Source organism: Dipodomys spectabilis, unplaced genomic scaffold (assembly GCF_019054845.1).
Source record: "Dipodomys spectabilis isolate Male_0828 unplaced genomic scaffold, ASM1905484v1 ptg000038l, whole genome shotgun sequence".
NCBI classification, from domain to species: Eukaryota; Metazoa; Chordata; class Mammalia; order Rodentia; family Heteromyidae; genus Dipodomys; species Dipodomys spectabilis.
Genome location: NW_024870715.1, coordinates 2,357,391 through 2,375,683, shown reverse-complemented (window position 1 = coordinate 2,375,683; position 18,293 = coordinate 2,357,391). Strand labels below are relative to the sequence as shown.

The following is an 18,293-nucleotide window of genomic DNA, read 5'->3' as shown; positions in this document are numbered from 1 at the left end:
AGGGAGGGGGTAACAATGCTGGATAAGAAATGTATTCATTGCCTAGTTCATGTAACTGTAACCCCTCTGTATAGCATCTTTACAACAAAATAAAATTTAAAAAAAATTAGTTATTGTAAGAGGGATACCAGTCACATATGAAAAAAGAGTTTTAGCCTAGTATTAGTGGCTCACTCCTGTAATCTTAACTACTCAGTTACTTGGGAGCTGACATTTTCTAAGAATTGCAATTCAAAGCCAGTATAGTCAGAAAAGTCTGTGAGACTTGTTGGTCCAATTAACCACCAAAAATCTAGAAGTGGAGGTATGGCTCGAGGTAGAGCATTAGCCTTGAGGAAAAGAGCTCAGGCCCTAGTTCAAGCCACAGAACCAGCACAAAAACAACAACTATAAAAACAACCCCCCCCCAAAAAAAAGAGTTTTAAGGGCATAACTGAAGATGTTCTAATAAAGAAATCATGGAGTGGTAAAATGAAATTTTTTCCATGAAATTTATGTAATACATATGCTGCCAAAAATTTGTTATGCTACTGATAACTCCTCTCAGTAGGCCAGTGCAGTGAAAGTATTTCTTCAGAATGTGTGTATACAAACAGTGTTATCCAAGTTTCTGTCTTTGGGGTGACATAGCTACTCTGTTCAATTGAACTTTGTTCTGGGGATTGACTCAGGGGCTCTTGTTTGACAGGTAAGTGCTCTCCCACTTGCATTATGTCACCAGACTTTTGCTTTTAGCTTTTGTTTGTTTGTTTGTTTGTGTTAGATAGGTTCGTATGCTTTTGTTCCAGGTGACCATAAACCACAACTCTCCTACCTTCACCTTTCAAGTACTTGGGATTACATGAACCATGCTTGGCTTATTTCTGAGATAGAATCTAAGAAGCTTTTGCTGGCTAGGAACTGTAACCCTCCTCTTCCAACCTCTCAAGCAAGAGATTTCAGGTATGTAGCATTCACCATGCTCAGCTCAATAGAACTACATTGGATGTTGACAATGAAGCTATCAGCCTTGTGTCCATTGAATTCTTGAAATATAGCCAGTACGCCTCAGGAAATGAATTTGAATTTATTTTTAATTTTAATTAACAAATGTAAATATCCAAGTGTGAGCACTGGCTACCACAATGCACAGAGCAGTTGTAAAAGAATGACTGGATTGTACATCTCTTAACCAATTCTTGCTATACAATTTCACATTCTTATAATAGATGGACAAAAGAAAACCTAAATATTTTGATTCTCTAGTTCATACGTATAACACAAGAATTCTGTGTTGTCCAATACAGAAGAAAACTATTGGTTTTTTTTTAAAACAACTATCAGTGTGAAAAAGCGGTCTCTTCACAGAACAGACTCCAAGAAATACCTATAAACAATACAATATTATTGCCTAAAATGATTTTTATCACTTTCAGGTACTTTAACATCTATATCAATATCTCAAAAGTATCAAGGTATAATTTTTAATATAGAATGTAATCCTTTTCTGTAATCCCCAAATAATTCACTCAAAGAGAGGAAAAAAGTAGTTAATAAGATCTGGATTGAAGGCTATATGTATACTCAGAATTAGAGAATATGTTTAGCATATAAAATGGTATAGATTGCATTTTCACCACCAGCATGTAGTTTATAAGCCAACTCATGTCTAAAAAGCAAAAACAACAAACTATTATCTTACTGTCATATTTTCTACATGGTGGATCACACCTACAATGATGTTTAGCAGGGGGCTGAGATCTGAGGACAGTCCATGTGGGAAAGTTGATGAGACTCCTATCTCCAGTTAATCACCAAAAATCCAGAAGTGAAGCTGTAGCTCAAGTGGTAGAGCACCAGCCTTTAAGGAAATCCTAAGGGACAAAGGTAAGACCCTGATTCATACCCTAAAACAATACAAAACAACCACAAAAAACCCTCAAAGTCCTTTGAGTCCAAATGTGATTAAGAGTCTTATGCATGAGATGTACTCTTCCAATTCTACACTAAGAAGAATGTATTACTAATTTGGGGTTCAAAGTGACCAGACAGTACATGTGTCGTGTGGCTTGCCTTGCCCTTGTGTTCTGTTCCAGTTTATCTGGATTAGTTTTAATACTGTCCTCAATTAGCACAGTAATGGATGAAAAGAGAAGAGAAGGGCAGACTTTGATTTCTGGCTGGATATCTACTCGCCAGATGGTGAAGAACCATGCCTTCAGCTAATTCTCTGTGTACAGGGTAGTTTGATACATTCTTCCTGAAAACCATGGAATGTACACTTGGGAGATCTATGGAGATTTAGACTTTAGTTGTGGTGCACATGACTCAACTTTTCCTGTAGGTCTCGCCAGCTGACCCTTAGGCTAAGACAGCTGTGTTGCTGCACGGATAAAGCCACAGAGCTCTAGAGTGGTGTAGCAGGGGAGGGAAGGAAGATGACATGGTAGTGAGAGGCAGGAGGAGAAGAAGAAAGGGCGGCAGGAGAGGTCAGTCAGAATCTCAGGATGTAATTCTAACTCCTTCCATACTTTTAAACAAATGCCAGAGTCTGAGGCCAGCTTCAAAGCCACCCAAAGAAAGATCAGTAGAGCAATGGAACTATGAGGTTCCACAGAGATCATGAATAACCTGAAAAGCCTAGTTAGTGTACTATTGGGGGGTGGAGGTACATCAAAAAGAAATAACTACTCAATACATTTTAGAAAAGAAAAACACTATTTAGGAAGAAGAAAATAATGGTTAGGAAGACTGATTAAGGGAAGAATGGATTGGGCTTGGTAGTAAAACAAGTACCTAACTATGCTGATGAATTAGACAAGAAAATAATTGCTATTTTATGAACTAGGTCTCCTTTATGGGAGAAACATTATGAAAGATAGTGCAGTGTTTTGAAATAAGGACTATTTTTCTAAAAGGAAACAATTTCTGAAAAAAAAAACATAGCTTTTGTCAATATGTGAGAGATAGAAAAAGTCTTGAATAAGAAAGCTGGTAAGATGACGATAATACTAAATTTAGGAACAGATTAGGTTAAAGACAGCATTGAAATTCAATTCCAACAGCAAAGCAGCAATTTTTGAGTATCATATACAGAATGCCAATTTAATCAATCTTTTGTCAATTTGTTCATTGCACTAATTTAAGCATTCATTTTTTTCCTCAAAATATGATACTGATTACATGTGAGATACCTGATTCTTAGTATTCAAATATAAACTATAAACTTAAGTGGTTGCCTCTCTTAAAAAATGTGCATTTCAGGGAGATGTAGGTAGAGAGATATCTAAATATCTCACATTTCTCAGATGTCTTATGAAATGGTTTATATTCAGTCTTATGAAACCTAAAAGTCAACTCTTCATAGGAAATAGACCAAGACTTGGAGAAACAAGATGATTTGCAGCACACTGTATACAAAAATGAATGGCAGCTTTAAGACTCACACTAAAATCTTGACTGGAAATCAAACTGAAGTTGTGTGTAGTTAAACTGTGTCAGAAATATGATACATATTATATATGTAAGCAAATATATGTAAGACACTTATAACAATGCCTGAATGTTCAATGTCTTTATGTTACCACCACAATTATCACACCATTTTGCCCATTCACATTGCCAAAGAAATGCATAATGTAGCTACACATAAAGTAAGTCCTCATAGAACTGTCTCCATTAGGGCTGGTCTTACTCTCCATCTGACATGGAGAGAATGTCGCCTCTGCCTTAGCATACAGAAGAGCTTGGGAGAAAAGGCAATGCACTACTGTGTCATATCTCCCTGGAGAACCCATAAAGAGGCAAGGAGAATTCCGAGTGCCATATAGAGACTAAGGTCATGAGTTTTGAGAACAGTGAGAAGTCAATGCAAACACTCCAAACTGTCTTCATTCTCATTTCCACAAAATGGCTAAGTGTGGGATTAAGAAACTAAAACTGGGCATACTTGAAAGATAAGAATGAAGATAAATTAATATAAGCTATAAGGGAGATGTCACACTGACCATAAACCATGAGTACAGAACACCCCACCCCACCAGTTTCATTTATGCAGCTTTATTTCATGCACTTTTAGTTATTCACAGGCAATCATTTAATGGAAGTATTTGATAGAAATTTCCAGAAACAGTTTATAAACACTAAGTTGAATACTATTGTGATTAATATGATAAAATCTCCAACCATCCAGCAACATTCCACACAGGACAAAAGCCATCCCCTTACACAGAGTATGCATGTTGAATACATTGCATGCCTGTTAGTAATGGTTTTTTAGGATAAGTCTCAGACATAAGTTAGACTGTCTGAGTATGGCAGGATGTATGTTCAAGTAACCCCCTTGTATGTTACAATGTCTACATCATTCACCTATTTCATTCTATCTTAGTTAATACTGTATCATGTCACATCATCACAAGGACTAATTCTGTCCAGTAAGATATGTAGAGAAAGACAACATTCATACAAGTTCTATTACTGTATATTATAATTATTAAGCTCCTATGATTTCTAGTTTATAAATTAAATTTATCATAAGTATGTGTGTTTTTAGAGGAACTATTAATGGTCTTATGGCTTCAAGCATCAAATGAGGGCCTAGGAGGCCATTCCTATAAACAAGAGAAAACTTTGTATAGTCATATAATCTTGCACTTAAATTTTCCGTTGTTACAAAAACAAACATACTGATTACTTGTAGCTATGTTGGACAGCAATTTGCAGCAGTTAGACTGGGGCACTTAGATGTCTAAACACAACTAAAAAGAATTATACTTTGAGTATTAAAGGCCAGATTTTCTACAACTTTAGTTACCAAAGCTATATTAAGGCTAGGGAAGAGCTCTGAATGATTTATGCTGCTATTCTCTTTGAGGGAACTGAGGTTCACACACAGCGCCCCCCTTTGGCTAAGCAGTCACTCTTACTACTGAGCTCACTTCCAGCCCTAGTCTTGTTTGTTGTTTTTTGAGATAGGTTTTCACTTCCTTCCTGGGTGCATAAGCTGTATTTGTTAGCCTTCCTATCTAGCTAGAACAACAGAAATCTTCCACCTTATCCAGTTCCCCACTATTAAGGGGTCTTGTTAACTTTTCTGTTCAGTCTGGCTTTGAAGTGCAATCCTCTCAAACTCAGTCTCCCAAATAGCTAAGATTATAACCACAAGCCATAGGTGCCTGGCTAATTCTGTTTTCTTAAAAGTACACTCAACTCTTTGTCATTTACTCAGGAAAATTATAGTGTGGTGATCTAACATGCCACTCTTTTTCCCTCCTACTTGTATTTCAGAAAGGCATAAAAGATTGCTAAGGAATGTACCAAATCTAAAAGATAAAGATATACACCTGGCCTGATAGCACATAAATCAGTAATTTACACTTTCTAAAAAAGAAAGGAGGGCTTTTCTAGAATGTTGCTATATTTTTCTGACTTGTTATAGTAATGAATCTTAGGAAGAAAAATCATGGCTTTCAGGAGACTACTTTAGTTTTCATTAGGGTTGGGGTCCTGAATAAGAAGTAGCACTATTACTTTATTTCATATTGGACATTAATCCTCGACAAACAAGAGTCCTCACGGTTTTCTTAACCTGATTGCAGTTTCAGTAGATATATTAAATGCTTATATTCATTCATTAGCAGGATAATAATGACATGGTAATAAAAATAATATGGACAAATCTTGAAGCTTTCTGTTGTCTTCTCTTCTTACAAATAATATAAGTGGTTCCTGGAAATATAAATTGCCTTACTGCAACAAGTGTTCAACAATATTTCTGTCCACTAGTCCTAGATGAAGAGCTGAATTGTAGTGGAGGTGGTGTGAAACTTGGCCGAACACTTAGATCCAGGCTCAGTACCACCCTATTCCTCAAGATGTAAGCAATTAAAGTTACTGACTATCTTTTTAGATGTCTGACTTCTCTACCTCCAAGACAAAGTTATTCAAATAAAAAATCCATTTCAAAAGCTGATGATTTAATCAAAAGTGATATTTCTTCTTCTCCCCTCCTTTTTTATGGATCAATTCTCCCTCTCAATGTGAGGGAAGCAACCTCTGTGTAGAGACCTGTCTCGCTTTCAGAACAATTTTTCCATGCAATGACCCAGTGAAACACTGTGTATTGCTAGAGTAGCACTTGCCAGATGCTCAGAGGAGACAGATGTATCCTGGGATAAAACAAACTTGGGAAGTAGTTCTGGAAAGTGCTATTTCATAATAGTTTACACCAAAATTCTGAAGAGTACGACCATGAAGATTTATTTATAACACTGTGTAAGCTAAAATTTTTCTGAGTTATCAGACCAGGCTTTTGGAGAAAGGCAACTTAGAGAGTGAGGAGAAGAAACAACATTATAAATAACATTTATTACATGCTATAGCTGGTATATATAGAAATGCTATCAAGAGCTTAATTCATTTTATTTTTTGTAAAACACTACAATGTAGGCACCAGTATTACCTTCACTTTACAGACAAGGAAACCAGGAACAGAAGGTTGAAATATCTGGTATTGACAGAAAACACAAAGAACAGAGAAAAATGAAACAAGATGTTCTGGTTGTAGAAATACCCAATTGCTGTGCATACCACATCACTTGCAGACTGAAAACCACACAGAATCCATGTGACGGGAGGATGAGTAGTAGATGCTTTCATCTACTACCCATGAATAAAAGCACAAAAAAAAAACCCTCTAAGCCAAGGTTTTGCAATTGCATAAAATCACAAAGTAAATCAGTGTTACTACATACCTAAGTCATCTGTTCTTCAGTCTCTCTAGAAAGTAACCAAACTGCATGGAAAACACAAAGGACAAGACTCAGGATGAAGATGAGAAAATGGCACAGCTCTTAGGTGTCCAGAGCTTTCCTTAGTGTCATCACTATCTCCTCTCCATCATCAACTACAGAATAATCATTATGTGTTTAAATTCATCCTAAAACACAGACCTCTCTGTCTCATCTTCAGTTCCTGTGTCACTTCCTGAACACTAGAAGCCTGGCCTTCAGCACTAGCTTCCTTGACAGTGTGGAAAAGCAGGTTTCTATGAAAATTATAATGGTACAGAATCTATCTTAAAGATATACCATAAAAAACAAACAAATGTGTGTTTTTTCTGGAGGTAAAGGCAGGGAAGGTTCAACATTTAGCTTTCCAACTTTAAATTATCTTTAAATAACCTATCTTGCAGAATTCTTGTCTGTTCTTCACTGAACCACCAAAAAGTTATCCATACCAGCAAACACAAATAATTATGAACCAAGTATAAAACAAACAAACAAAGACTTAATGTCATATAAATATAGTCCTGTTATTCATTTGTTATGCTATGGCTGAATTAGTGGGCTTTGATAAGAGATCCATCAGGAAGAAGACTTTAAATTCTATGAATTTTTACAGTTCAGTACCATATCCTGAACTTCACTTTGGCTTCAGTAAGAGAAACTTCCATTTGTAGGGTTTCTTAACTTATAATAATGCTAATCTTTTGCTTAACAGACAAGAGGAATTGGCCAGTGGTGGAAATATGTTTGGTGAGAAACTTCTACTAAATTATTATTATTATTATTATTATCATTATCATTTTGCATAAACAATCTATCCACTTCTGAGCAATCTTTTCCTGGCTTATTGAATACAAATGTACTAATTCTCATAAACCATGATCTTCAAAAAGAAAGGAGGTGCTATTGTTTTTAATGTATCCAAAATGAACTATGTGATTTTTTTTTTGTTTCTCTTGTATGTCCTTCCCCCAAGGTATAACCCCTGTTTTCACTGTATTTGATGACAGTGCCCTGCATCTTGTATATCCATTTTTTCTAATTGAGGGAGGGGAAGAGAAATAACAAAATGCTGAAACAAGGATACAGGATGACCCATTACAAGACACTATGTAGAAAACGAACTTTACAGCTTTGGGAGAAGGGGAGAATTAGGGAGGTGGGGAGGGAAGGGATGGTATGGGAAAAAAAACAAAGGAGGAGGTAACCATGCTCGATAGGAAATGTACTCGTTACCTTACTCACGTAACTGTAACCTCTCTGTACACTATTTTTACAATAAAATAATAAAAAAAATAAAAATAAATTTTAAAAAAGGAAAGGAGGGAAAAACAATTAGCAGATTAGCCAGGAGCAACCTGTTTGGTTTTAAACTTCGAAAGCAGCTAAGAAATGATAGACAGGAAGAAACATAGATTTCATGGTTTCCCTCATTTGTAATAATTAGTATATGTTTGAGATAATCCTGGCAGATGAGCAGAATAGCTTAGGTGCTATGTACACATGACCCTTTAAGATGATGCTAAGCAAAAGAAACTCCAAGACATGGAAACAAGAGGCTTTACTTTGTTATTGCTGTTTTTAATGAATTATGTGATTTCTTTTTTCTTGTGTTTTTTTTCCCCTATAGTTTATCCTCTGATATCACTGTATGTGATGTTGGTGCCCTTGGCATTGTGTATACATTTATCTGAATTAGGGAAGGGAAGTGGATCAACAAAATGGTGAGACAAAGGACAAAGCACAAACTAAGGCAACAGCAATACTCACAAGACAATATGTTGGAAATGATCTGTACAGCTTGGTTAGGGGGAGATCAGGGTGTAGGGAAAATGGAAGAAAAATGAGGAAAGGGGTAACAAGTTCGTTAAGAAATGTACTCACTGCGTAAAATAACACCTCTGTACATCACCTTGACAATAAAATTAAATTTTAAAAATAAAAGATGATAGATAATTGCATTAAAAAAGAAGAAAAAAGATATAGCAAAATGAAATTTCTAATGTTATCTGAAGACACGAAGTAAATATTGAGGCTTTCTCAAACATATTTTGCCTAGTTTTTCTCTCATTTTAACTGCAGTCCTATATCAGACTGCTCTCAACTTCCTGTTGGTGAAACATTAAAGAATCAAATTATGTTTACGTCAAATTATAATGTAAAATTTAATTTGTAATAAGATAAGGAAAACTCAGGGAAACAGTCTTCAAGAGGAAATTTTCCATAGCTTACTGACGTTATGAAATTAGTGTGGTGGGGCTGGGAAGGTGGCTCAGTGGTAGAGCGCTTGTCTTGCATGCATGAGGCCCTGGGTTCGATTCGCCAGCACCAAATAATCAGAAAAAAAAAGCCAGAAGTGGTGCTATGGCTCAAGTGGTAGTGCGCTAGCCTTGAGCTGAAGAGCTGAGGGACAGCGCCCAGGTCCAGAGTTCAGGCCCCATGACCAGACCCCCCCCAAAAAAAGAACTCTAATAACAGATGCTGGAGGGGATGTGGACAGAAGGGAACTTTACTACATTGTTGGTGGGAGTGTAAACTTGTTCAACCACTCTGGAAAGCCATATGGAGGTTCCTCAAAAGACTCTACATAGAGCTCCCCTATGGCCGAGCAATCCCACTTTTGGGCATTTACCCAAATGATCACAAACAAGACCACACTAAAGCTACCAGCACAACTATATTTATTGCAGCATTATTTACCATAGCTAAGATATGGAACCAGCCCAGATGCGCCTCAGTAGATGAATGGATCAAGAAAATGTGGTATATATACACAATGGAATTCTATGCCTCCATCAGAATGACATTGCCCCATTTGTTAGGAAATGGAAAAACTTGGAAAAAATTATATTAAATGAAGTAAGCCAGGCCCAAAGAAACATAGGTCCCATGGTTTCCCTTATTTGCAATATCTAGTATATGTATGAGTCAAGCGGAAAAGGTCAGATAATGTGATGTTAGGAAAATGAACCCTTAGATATGTATTTTAATGTTTTTTTTCTTTTCATGCATTTGTTTCTAACGCATTTATAAGATTATCTCTTTGTAGCTTCCTATGTTCCTCCCCCACAGTATAACCCCTGCTTTCACTATATTTGATGTCAGTATAACTTGTAGAGGAATGGGGAAAAACAAGTCGTTTAAGGATACAGGTGGACCTGTTGCAACAATGAGAAGTACAAGATGTCATGTCGAAAATGAGCTTTACAATGTTGGTGCAGGAGGGGGGGGGGGAGGGGGAAGGGTAAACAAAGGAGGAGGCTGCAATGCTTGATAAGAAATGTACGCATTAACCTGCCCATGTAATTGTAACCCCTCTGTACAGTGTGTTCACAAAAAAATAAAAATTAAAAAAAAATTAAAAAGAAAAGAAAAGAAAAGAAATTACAGGGTCCACAAGAAGAAGAAAGCCCAGTGTTTTGGGTTCCTGACCCTTGCCCACTGTAGTTTAGATGAAGGTGATCATTAACCACATCTCCAGGGACTGACACATGAATATGGTGCTCCAACTTGTCCACAGGGTTGGGGAAGAATAGTTCCATGTGCAAGCTCATGTTCACCTTAGGGCCTGAGGTGTCCTAGTAGCATTTATTTTGTCTCACATTTTAATCAGTATAATGCTGTCCACTTCACAGATAATAATTTCTTATTCTTGGTCATATCAATAAATACAAAGACCTAAACTTCAGCCCTAGAAATATTTAGTATTGCCAGGCACCAATGGCTGAAAACTTCTTAGGAGGCTAACATCTTAGAATTGTGTTTCAAAGCCAGACCAGGCAAGAAAGTATATATAAGACTCATATCTAATTAACCACCAAAAAACCTGTGGTTCAAATGACAGAGTACAAACCTTGAGCACAAGAGCTCAAAGACAGCACCTAGACTCTGAATTCAAGGCCCAGAACTGACATAAAAAATTAGTATTATGTTATCAGTATTATATAGAGAAATATTTTTAAAGTAAAATTAATATTTTGCATAAGTAGTACTTCTAACCTGCTGGCTAGCAGTCATTCAATAAGCTCATACATGTTACTGAGACTCTTCTATCTATGATTTTAAAGAAGGATGGAAACAAAAATTACTGGGAAAAGATGGATCTGTATTGAACCAAACAGGCAAAGGGATATATCTAGCAGTCAGTCACTTGAGGTTCTGGAAGGGGAAGGGCAAAGTGGATAGTATTATAATTCAGATTACAGACATGGAAGGCCATGGTAGGGTATAAGAGGATACAGGTCCACTAAGACTGCATCAAAGTGATGTAAAACATACATAAACGGGCTACATGCCAGAGGAAGGGACAGGAAATGAATAGAAAATACAGTTTAAAAGGGGTAGTGCAGGTGTGTGTAGCAACAAGAAAGAGAAACAGCCTACAGATAGAGAAAGAATGCCACCAAATAAAGACCTTGGCTACAGCTAAAAGCCTTGACTTGAGTTCAATCACCACAATGTAATATGATAAAGAGAGATAAATAAACCAGACTTCTTTGGACTGGAGGGAGGATGCTACAGAAAAGAACCCAAAACACAACATTAGGGAATGCTAAGAAAGTCTTTTCATTCAATTCCTTCACCACAAGTGGAGTTAAATAGCATATAAAGTCTCTTGGATTGAAGAGAATTAAGCATTACCTTCAGCAACCTCAGCGGCAAGCAAAGCATAAAGACAAGGAGGAAAAAAAATCTACCAGGCATTGGTCCACAATTTAAGGCCTAAAAATTGTTTGGGAAGCTGTAATCCTAGGGTATGCATGCCTGTAATTTTAGTACTCAAGAGGCTGAAGCAGGAAGATTGTGAGTTTCAGGCCAGTATGAGATCCATAGTGAGACCCTATTCTCAATAAATAAATAAACAATCTTTAAAAAATGAAAAACAAAGTATGTGGAAGATATACAAGTAATAGTGATATGCATAGAGGGCATGGGAACTTTTAAAAGCTATATTTAATTTTATTGAGTAAATCACAAAATTATTAAGCATTACTGGGAGATGAACTGGGAAAACAATGCTGTTAACATGTATGTAGATAAGCAAACCTATCTATCTACCCTCTATTCATCATCAATCTAATCTATCTAAACCTGAGTATATAACCTGCCCAAAGACATATATCAAAATAGATTTAGGTAACTGAATAACTTAAGGCTTCAGTGACATTAGGGGAGTGGGATAATATGGTGCCTAGTTACAAGTGGTCTGATACAACATGGCTCCCTTTTGATATCCAGAAAATAGCTTGTAAGAACAAGAGAGCCCTTCTGAAGCCCTAATGTTGAGGGAATGGGCAAGAGAAGGCACTATTCTTACATGCCCTGTCAGCATGTTTTTAAAGGAGTCACTTGCTTTGATAGATTCTCCCCTTTCCCCTGACACTTTCTTATAGCACCAGGTCAGTCAAAACTGGTGAGTAGACATGCCATTTATTTAAGTTTCCTCACATAAGTCAATGTTCTCTTAGTCTTGCTGTTATGTCTGGATACATTTGGAGCAGTAACAGATGACTTTAGTGTCACTGGTTTTGAACTCTGCCTTTGTTTCTTTGCTGTTCAGGTCATTTTGTAAGCAATTGTGACCAAGACAGAAAAGTAGAATCTCAAAGGTGGATGGAGTGGAAGAGGAGCATTAACACAGGGAGTTTCTTTATTTGTAAGGAAAGGAGGGAAAAACAGAGTGACTCTGCATTTGATAATGAGACTATAGAGGTACACCAGTCCCCACATAGGGAAAGCAGAAATGGGTAACTGGTGCTGGTTTCAAATGTAAATATGCAGCCTTCTCCCACGAACACATTCCACACAGGTTGTATTCAATTTGCCTATTACTATTATATAAGTATTTGATTGCAAAACTAAAAGTGGAAAAAAATAAATTTAGAAATACCATTTAAGAAATGTGAATATATTTATGGACAGTGTCACAGGAAAAAACATTACTAAAGAATATTATATTACTTTCAAAGCAGCCTGGTTGTGAGATTAATATGAATTATGATGAGACTATGATCCAATGCCAGTTTCCTTGAATAATTTACGCCAAGCTGCCCCTAGTGTTCAGAAAGAGGAAACTTAAAAAATGTCCCGCCCCCACGGTATAACACCTGTTTTCACTGTATTTGATGTTGGTATAATTTGGGGAGGGGAAGAGAAAAAACAAATTGTTGAAATAGGGATACAGATTAATCCATTACAACAATGAGATGTACAAGACCCTATGTCGAAAAACGAACTTTACAATGTAGGTGGGGATGAGGGGGTGGGGGAGATAGGGTGGGAGGTGTAGCTGAGGAGGTGTAAGGGATGGCAGGGGAAAAACAAAGGAAGAGACAACAATGCTGGATAAGAAATGTACTCATTACCTTGCTCATGTAACTGTAACCCCTTTATACAGTATTTTCACAATAAAAACAATTTTTTAAGGCAAAAAAAAAAAAGAACCCCATGGAATCCACTCTCAAGGTACTTGAGCTGATTGGAAACTTTGGCAAATTAGCAGGGTATAAAATTAACCCCCAGAAATCAATGGCTTTCCTATATGCCAATAGTGAGAAGAACACAGCTGAAATTAGGAAAGCAACCATTTTTGTAATAGCCTCATAAAAAATAAAATACTTAGGAGTTAACTTAACAAAAGAGGTGAAGGACCTCTATAACAAAAACTTTGAAAACCTGAAAAAAAGAAATTAAAGCAGAACTAAGCAAGTGAAAAACCTCTCATGCTCCTGGATTGGGAGGATTAACATCGTGAAGATGGCAATATGGCCAAAGGCTATCTACAAATTCAATGCAATACCTATCAATATCCCAACCTCATTCTTCAATGAAATAGAAAAAGCAATCCAAAAATTCATATGGAACAATAAAAGACGCCGAATAGCAAAAACAATCCTTAGCAGAAAGAACAGCTCTGGAGGAATATCAATTACAAATTTCAAACTCTACTACAAAACCATAGTAATAAGAACAGCTTGGTACTGGCACATGAACAGATTTGAGGACCAATGGTATAGGACTGAAGACCCAGAAATTAACCCACCTAACCTTTGAAAAGGTATCTAAAGAAACAGAATGGAAGAAAGACAGCTTTTTCAGTAAATGGTGCTGGCAAAATTGGTTATGCACTTGTAGAAAACTAAACCTAGATCCATATATATCACCCTGCACCATAATCAATTCCAAATTGATTAAAAACCTCGAAATAAAAGCAGACTCCCTGAAAACATTCCAGGAAGGAATAGGAGAAACTCTAGGTCTCCTTTGCACAAGCCAAAATTTTCTTAATAGAGACCAAGAAACACAACAAATCAAAGAACGGTTGGACAAATGGGATTGCATGAAACTGCAGAGCTTCTGCAAGGCAAAGGACATAGCTAGCAAGATCAATAGGAAGCCCATGGACTGGGAGAGGATCTTCACTAGCCATACATACCTCATATGTCTCATATCTAAAATATACTTAGAACTCAAAAAACTACATCCCACAACAACAAATCCTCAAAGATACAACTGCCCAATAAGTAAGTGAGCTAAAGACTTGAAGAGTCTTCTGTGAAGAGGAAATAAGAATAGTCAATAGACACATGAAGAAATGCTCTAGCCATAAAAGAAATGCAAATCAAGACAACATTGAGATTCCACCGCACTCCAGTTAGAATGGCTATAATCAAGAAATCTAGTAACAACAGATTTTGGAGGGGATGTGGACAGAAGGGAACCCTACTGTATTGAACAAGTGTAAACTTGTTCAACCACATTGGAGAACAATATGAAGATTCCTCAAGACTCCACATAGAGTTCCCTATGACCCAGCAATCCCACTTTTGGGCATTTACCCAAAGGATCACAAACAAGTCCATACTAAAGCTACCAGCACAACTATATTTATCGCAGCATTATTTACCATAGCTAAGATATGGAACCAACCCAGATGCCCCTCAGTAGATGAATGGATCAAGAATATGTGCTATAATGTACAAGTTGTTATGTTGAAAACGAACTTCACAACTTTCATGCGGGGGGGGGGGGGGGGGGGGAAGGATGTGAAGGCATAGGAAGGAGAAACAAAGGAGGAGGCTACAATGCTTGATGGAAATGTACTCATTATCTTGCCCATGCAATTGTAACTCCTCTGTACAGTATTTTACATTAAAAAATAAATATTAAAAAAGAATATGTGCTATACATATATATATATATATATATATATATATATATATATATATATATATACACACACACAATGAAATTCTATGCCTCCATCAGAAAGAATGACATCACCCATTTGTCAGGAAATGGAAAGACTTGGAAAAAATTATATTAAGTGAAGTAAGCCAGGCCCAAAGAAACATAGGTCCCATGGTTTTTCTTGTTTGCAATATTTAGTACATGTCTACGTCAAACAGAGCAGGTCAAAGGCTATGTACATATGACCATATTAAATAATGTTAAGCAAAATAAACCCCAAGACAGGGACACAAGGGGTTTTTCCTTTCTTGCTACTGTTTTGAATGTACTTGTAATGCACTATGTGATTCTTTTGTTTCTTTTGTAAGATCTTCCCCCACAGTATAACCCATGTTGTCACTGTATTTGCCTGTGGTTTTCTGTATCTTATATGTACATTTTTGTAATTTGGGGAGGGGGAGGGGTATAGCAGAATGCTTAAATGGGGATGCAGGTTGACCCATTGTGATGATGAGATATACAGGACACTATGTTGAAAATGAACTTTACAATGTCGGGGGGGAGGGAGGAGCTTGGGTGGGTAGGGAGAGGGAAAATCAAATGAGAAGGTAACAATGCTCAATAGGAAATGTACTCATTACCCTACTCATGTTACTGTAACCCCTCTGTACAGTAACTTTACAATAAAAAATAAATAAAACCCCAGTGAAACTTAAAAAAAAAATGGCATGTCTAAAAAAAATGGCAGTTTTGACAGGCCTTGTGGTATAAAAAAATGTCAGACGCACCAGAAAAGGGGAGAATCTAGCAAAGCAAGTGACTCCTTCAAAAAATTAGTAAAAACTAAGAGCTAGATATAAAAATCCCAGCTACTGAGAAAGCAAAGTATAGAAGGCAAACCCAGGCAATGTTAGTGAGATCCTATTTCTAAAACAAAAACAAAATCGGTTAAACTGGGCTGAATGTAGAGTTCAAGTGGTAAAGTGCTAGGTAAAGTATAGCATGCACAAGGCACTCAGTTCAATCTCTAAACTTTGCAAAAACAATAAAAACAAAATGAACCACACCAAAGCTTTGGCTGCTTTGGTTTGTTTATTTGACAACTGGTAAGCCCTATGAACAACAGGAAAATGATGACTTTTATGAAGAAAGAAATTGTTTCATAACATGTAGTGCATCATGAGAATGTGGCAATCCCAGTGCTGCTTACAATGAAAATGAAGACAACCCATAGAGGTAAAAAGTGAACAGGGCTAACTCAAAGCAAAGTAAACAAAATGTAAATACCGAATAATAGTCACTGCACATTGCACAGTAGGACCTGGATTCTAAGCTGGAGGTGTTTAACTGATAGTGTCTATCTGGCAAGCACAAAGGCCTGAGTTTAAACCCCAGAACTTCCAAAACAAAACAAAATAAAAACAAAGGAATATGAGAAAAAAAAAAAAAGGTCCAGAATATTTGAAGCTAATTGACTCCCTTTATTGAAGAACACAGCAAGCAACCAAGACCACAAGGGAAAAGCTACCAATGTCAACTGAGTTTCTCAGAAATGACTGTAATAAAAGCAACAACAATAATCCAAACAATCATCATCAATTGGACAACCATCACTGTTAGGAACCCTGCAGCAGCTGTTTAGTACTAGTTGTTTTTGTTTTAATTAAATATACCTTTTCTTTCTGTGTTGATAGGTAAAGCTGTATTTCAAACTTCCAAAGGAATATAAATGTGAACCAAGAAAAACACAGCATTCTCAAGGACTAAGTTAACCAGTGTCACCTGACATGACCTGACCTCATCTAACTCCTGAGCTTTTGGCTTCTTCTTTTGGTCTTGGCTTATTTCAGAGCTACTGTACTTTTGGCCCACATAAGTCAAGGTTTTCTTAGTCTTGCTGTTATTTCTTGGCTTCCAGGCACTCAGTACATTTGGAGCAGTGACAGATGCCTTTAGTGTTACTGGCTTTGCACTCTGCCTTGTTTCTTTGTTGTCCAGGTCATTTTTGAAGTGCTCAATGAAATACTGTGTGTGTGTGTGTGTGTGCTTGTGCTTGTGTGTGTGTGTGTGTGTGTGTGTGTGTGTGTGTGTGTGTGTGTGTGTGTGTTGGGGGGAATGGAGCCTGGGATGGAACAAATGTTAAGAGACATGATTGGGGACAATACTGAATATGGGAAAAGCCTCTCTTCCAAAATAATTTTGAAATTTTATGTAGACAGAGCTACAATTGGCATATTTTTCTATGTGATCCTAATAGCAAGTACCTAAGAACTATCTCAACGGACAGACCGGATAAAAAGAATCCTACCTGACAAGACCACTTCAATCAGGTCCCCTTCCTGGATATCACTAGCTGTCTTCACCAGCTGCAGGATGTTTTCGGAGGTAGGGTCATGGCGGAAAAGAAGGATCTTATCATACATTCCGTAGAAACCACATTCAGGGAACTGTAAATACAAACATCACAATGGTATAAACATCACAACCCTCCTGGATATTTTGTTTAAAATACAAATAAAAAGTCAGGATATAAATACAAGCTAAAGGTAAAAATTTAACATAGAATCTTCAAATGTACGAAAAGAAAAGAAAGAGTTCACATTAGTAAGACTCCATGAAGAGTGGGAAAAAATCCTGTACCCTAAGGGCCATAATGATCCAATGGTACCGTAACTCACAAAGAAACAGAGCATGAACTAAGGTTCAAAATGCTTCCATAGTTGCCAAGATGGTCAAAGTAAGTGGGAAGGAGTAGGCATTTCCCCAGCCTACAGTTAGCAATGGCATAAAAATGGGAATTAGTTTATCATCATTTTAATATACATATCTGAAAAAACAATGATCTTGGTCTGTTTTTAACCCATTCAAAAATAAGACTAGATTGAACAAATTGAACTGCATAATATTGGATGGCGGGGAGGGGAGCAAAAGCACTATATAGATTCTTTGAATTAGCGGAGTGTGGGAAGCTAAGGCGACCACCCGTCTCCCTCTGCTGCTGCCCTGACCAAGTTCCATTTCCTTTTCCTGCAGTCTCTTTTGTCTGCCCCAGAAGCAGGATAGAAGGTCCATCTGGCCACACTCTGAACAATTTTCACTAAAAAAAAAAAAAAAAAGGCAAATCTGTTATGTAGAAAGGAAGTGGGGTTCTCTTTTTGTATATGACTTTCTTACATAATTACTGAGGACAGTTAACTTGTATACAAAGATACCCATCATGTAATAAAATAGATCCTGTCTCTCTTGATCCTGAAGCCAGTGATGAACCTGACACGTACATCAGTATACATTCTTCCATTGTCAGGTTAAAATGTTCAGAATTTCATATCTTCTAAA

At 36.9% G+C, this 18,293-nt stretch overlaps 1 protein-coding gene across 2 annotated transcripts in view; it reads right to left on the bottom strand.

Annotated features, from left to right (window-relative positions):
• Positions 1–18,293, bottom strand: part of Prkd1 (protein kinase D1) — a 325,743-nt gene that overhangs the window by 144,359 nt on the left and 163,091 nt on the right. For both annotated transcript variants that reach the window (XM_042677421.1, XM_042677422.1), the window contains exon 2: positions 17,266–17,404. In XM_042677421.1, coding sequence (XP_042533355.1) covers positions 17,266–17,404 — 139 coding nt within the window. The remainder of the gene's footprint in view (positions 1–17,265; positions 17,405–18,293) is intronic.